This window comes from Triticum dicoccoides, chromosome 6A, assembly GCF_002162155.2.
Source record: "Triticum dicoccoides isolate Atlit2015 ecotype Zavitan chromosome 6A, WEW_v2.0, whole genome shotgun sequence".
Lineage (NCBI taxonomy): Eukaryota > Viridiplantae > Streptophyta > Magnoliopsida > Poales > Poaceae > Triticum > Triticum dicoccoides.
In genome coordinates this window covers 556209317-556211760 of record NC_041390.1, presented here as the reverse complement: position 1 = coordinate 556211760, position 2444 = coordinate 556209317, and the positions used below count along the sequence as shown (strand labels likewise).

General features: G+C 42.5%; 1 protein-coding gene across 1 annotated transcript in view; it reads right to left on the bottom strand.

Moving 5' to 3' along the window:
• Positions 1–323: 323 nt before the first annotated feature.
• Positions 324–2444, bottom strand: part of LOC119317882 (nucleobase-ascorbate transporter 6-like) — a 6451-nt gene continuing 4330 nt past the window's right edge. The window contains exons 9-14 of the mRNA XM_037592384.1: positions 2300–2386; positions 2144–2202; positions 1944–2035; positions 1436–1513; positions 1105–1265; positions 324–1026 (exon numbers count right to left, since the gene is read on the bottom strand). Of these exons, the coding sequence (XP_037448281.1) occupies positions 808–1026; positions 1105–1265; positions 1436–1513; positions 1944–2035; positions 2144–2202; positions 2300–2386 (696 nt within the window). The 3' untranslated portion in view covers positions 324–807. The remainder of the gene's footprint in view (positions 1027–1104; positions 1266–1435; positions 1514–1943; positions 2036–2143; positions 2203–2299; positions 2387–2444) is intronic.

The following is a 2444-nucleotide window of genomic DNA, read 5'->3' as shown; positions in this document are numbered from 1 at the left end:
TTTGACAAACTGAATAAAAGTAGATAAAATCCACATCTCAAATTTACTGAGAGGTTTCATTTATTTATTTTACTTGGGAGAGTGGAAGGCGACTAGAGTTCCACGCGCTCTGTCAGTATCAGCTCGCAGTATTCAGAACAAATATATACCCTAAAAAATCCATCCAGAAGATATAGAGAAGAAACGACATGGAAAAGAGCTGTAGTATGCCAGAAGAAACATTCAGAACTTCATATATCTTCCGAAATATTCAAGTGTAAGTATAGCTGCAAACATGCTGTGGTAGGAAAATTAATTAATCATCCATAACGACCGCCATTCCGTCACCGCCCGACAACATTACTATTAGTGTCATACCGCAATTCCACAGATACATAGCATAACAGGTAGAATACCATTCGATTGTTCTGCTAAAACCTACAACATACAGATCATAGCTTCACTGCTAAGTAGTAGCGCCACAATGGCTGTCAATAGAGTGACCACGTCTCAGAATGAGATAAACTACTAGAGGTAAGAACTAAGAACTAACGCACCCTTCCCATATGCAAATGAGTAGCAAAACTTCCTAGTCATTGCCCCGAATAGGGTATCAAATATACAGCGGTAACCTAACATAGCGGAACATAGTTCTAGCGAGACACCGAAACGCCGATTATACCATAGGGTTTGGACCCTGATTAAGGGCATAGGATTTCCCTGCAGCAAGACAGTTCAGCCCAACAGTTTGGCACTTTCAGAGAACTTGGGGGGGAGGCAGATAGTACAGGTAACCTTAGTGCCTTGTTGCATTAATCACAGCTTTGCTCAAACCGAGGGGAAGAACTTGTTGAGGTTGAACGGCAGGGAGTAGAACTCCTCGCTCCTTGTGTCGGTCCGGTACGACCGGAACTTGTCCCACCAGTGGTATCCGCGGTCTTTCCTGACAGCGCCGTCATGCCTGTGTAGCGTGTTGTCCAGCACGTATGCAACAATGCCACCAACGAAAGCCTTGGACGAGAACAGCACATTCACCATGTCGTTGAACTGTGGAAGTTAGATGAAACAAACGGTCAGTGTCCGTTCACAGAGGAAGCAAGCGTGATCGATTGCACTGCTACGTACCCATCTTGCACGCGTGTGCACAGGGCCGAACCCCGCAACGGACGTGTACTCGTTGAAGTACTGTGGAACTGAAAAGCCCATGAACACAGAGAACCCAAGGATGAACTTTGTCCTGAAGCTATTGAGATTGCAGAACTGAAGGAAGCCAAGCCCAGCAGAACCTGTTAACAGATTAATCCAGAGCTTCTATCAGAATACCATTTTTTCTCTCATATGTACTCCCTCCGATCCAAGTGTCGTGGTTTTAGTTCAATTATTTTGGATCGGAGGGAGTAATTTTTTTGCAATTTAAATGGAAATCGTAATGAGTGATCTGAAGATTTTCACCCACCAACGTATGCAAAGAAGACGCAGTAGAGGGCTGCAAAGATGGGTGCAGGTATTGATGCAAAGACAGCTCCAAATTTTCCTGGGAAGACACAGGCAATTGTTCTAGGTCAGAGCTAAGTTAACTGCAAATTGTAATGTCAACCAGCTCTGAATATATGTTATTGTGCTAAGCATTATAAGCAATATTACACTGGTAACAGGTAGTAAAATACGCAAGTGAGAAGGCACATTATCACACTTCACATTTCCACAGTTTCCACACAACATACACAGAAGCTCTTCTAATCAAGCATGAAACATGCATCGGTACAGCCCAGACACTAGAAGCAAAATAACAAGCTACAGAACTGCACCAAATAAACAGCCTACGAAATACAATGATGCAACATACGACATATAAGCAGGTCAATTTGGGAATTACTAAATTAAGTACAAAATCTGAGTAAATATGCTACCTATACTGACCTACAGAATAATCAAAATACCAGATTCATAGGAAGCAAACTTACCAAGCATAGAGAAGAATATCATAAAACCAGCTGATATTTGCACTACTCTTCGGCTACCAACACGTGTCAAGGCTAGCAACCCAGCATTTTCACTGCAAAGAAGCATAATGGTTGCACAACGTTGATACGTATAGTGGTTGATGCATCAAATGGAAATAAGGTGCATTCCTAGGTATTAGTATAAATTATATGATGCTTACATCGATACAGAAGATCCATTTCCAGTTCCAAATAGCCCATCCAGAAGGATACCAACACCCTGTAGCAAGAAGAGTTGCATACGCATCGAGTGAGTTCAAAGTTGGAGATTGATCTAGTCAAGCCTGGCATGTGGCGGATGCAAAGTTAGCACATACCTGCCAGCCAACACCACGGCTAAGTACAGAGGGTGGGAGAGGTGTGGCACTTGCAAATCTTGAAACAGCAATGAAGGAACCAGTAGACTACAAACATAGAAGTTAGGAGATTGATTATTTCATTATTTAAGAAGATCAAGTGAGT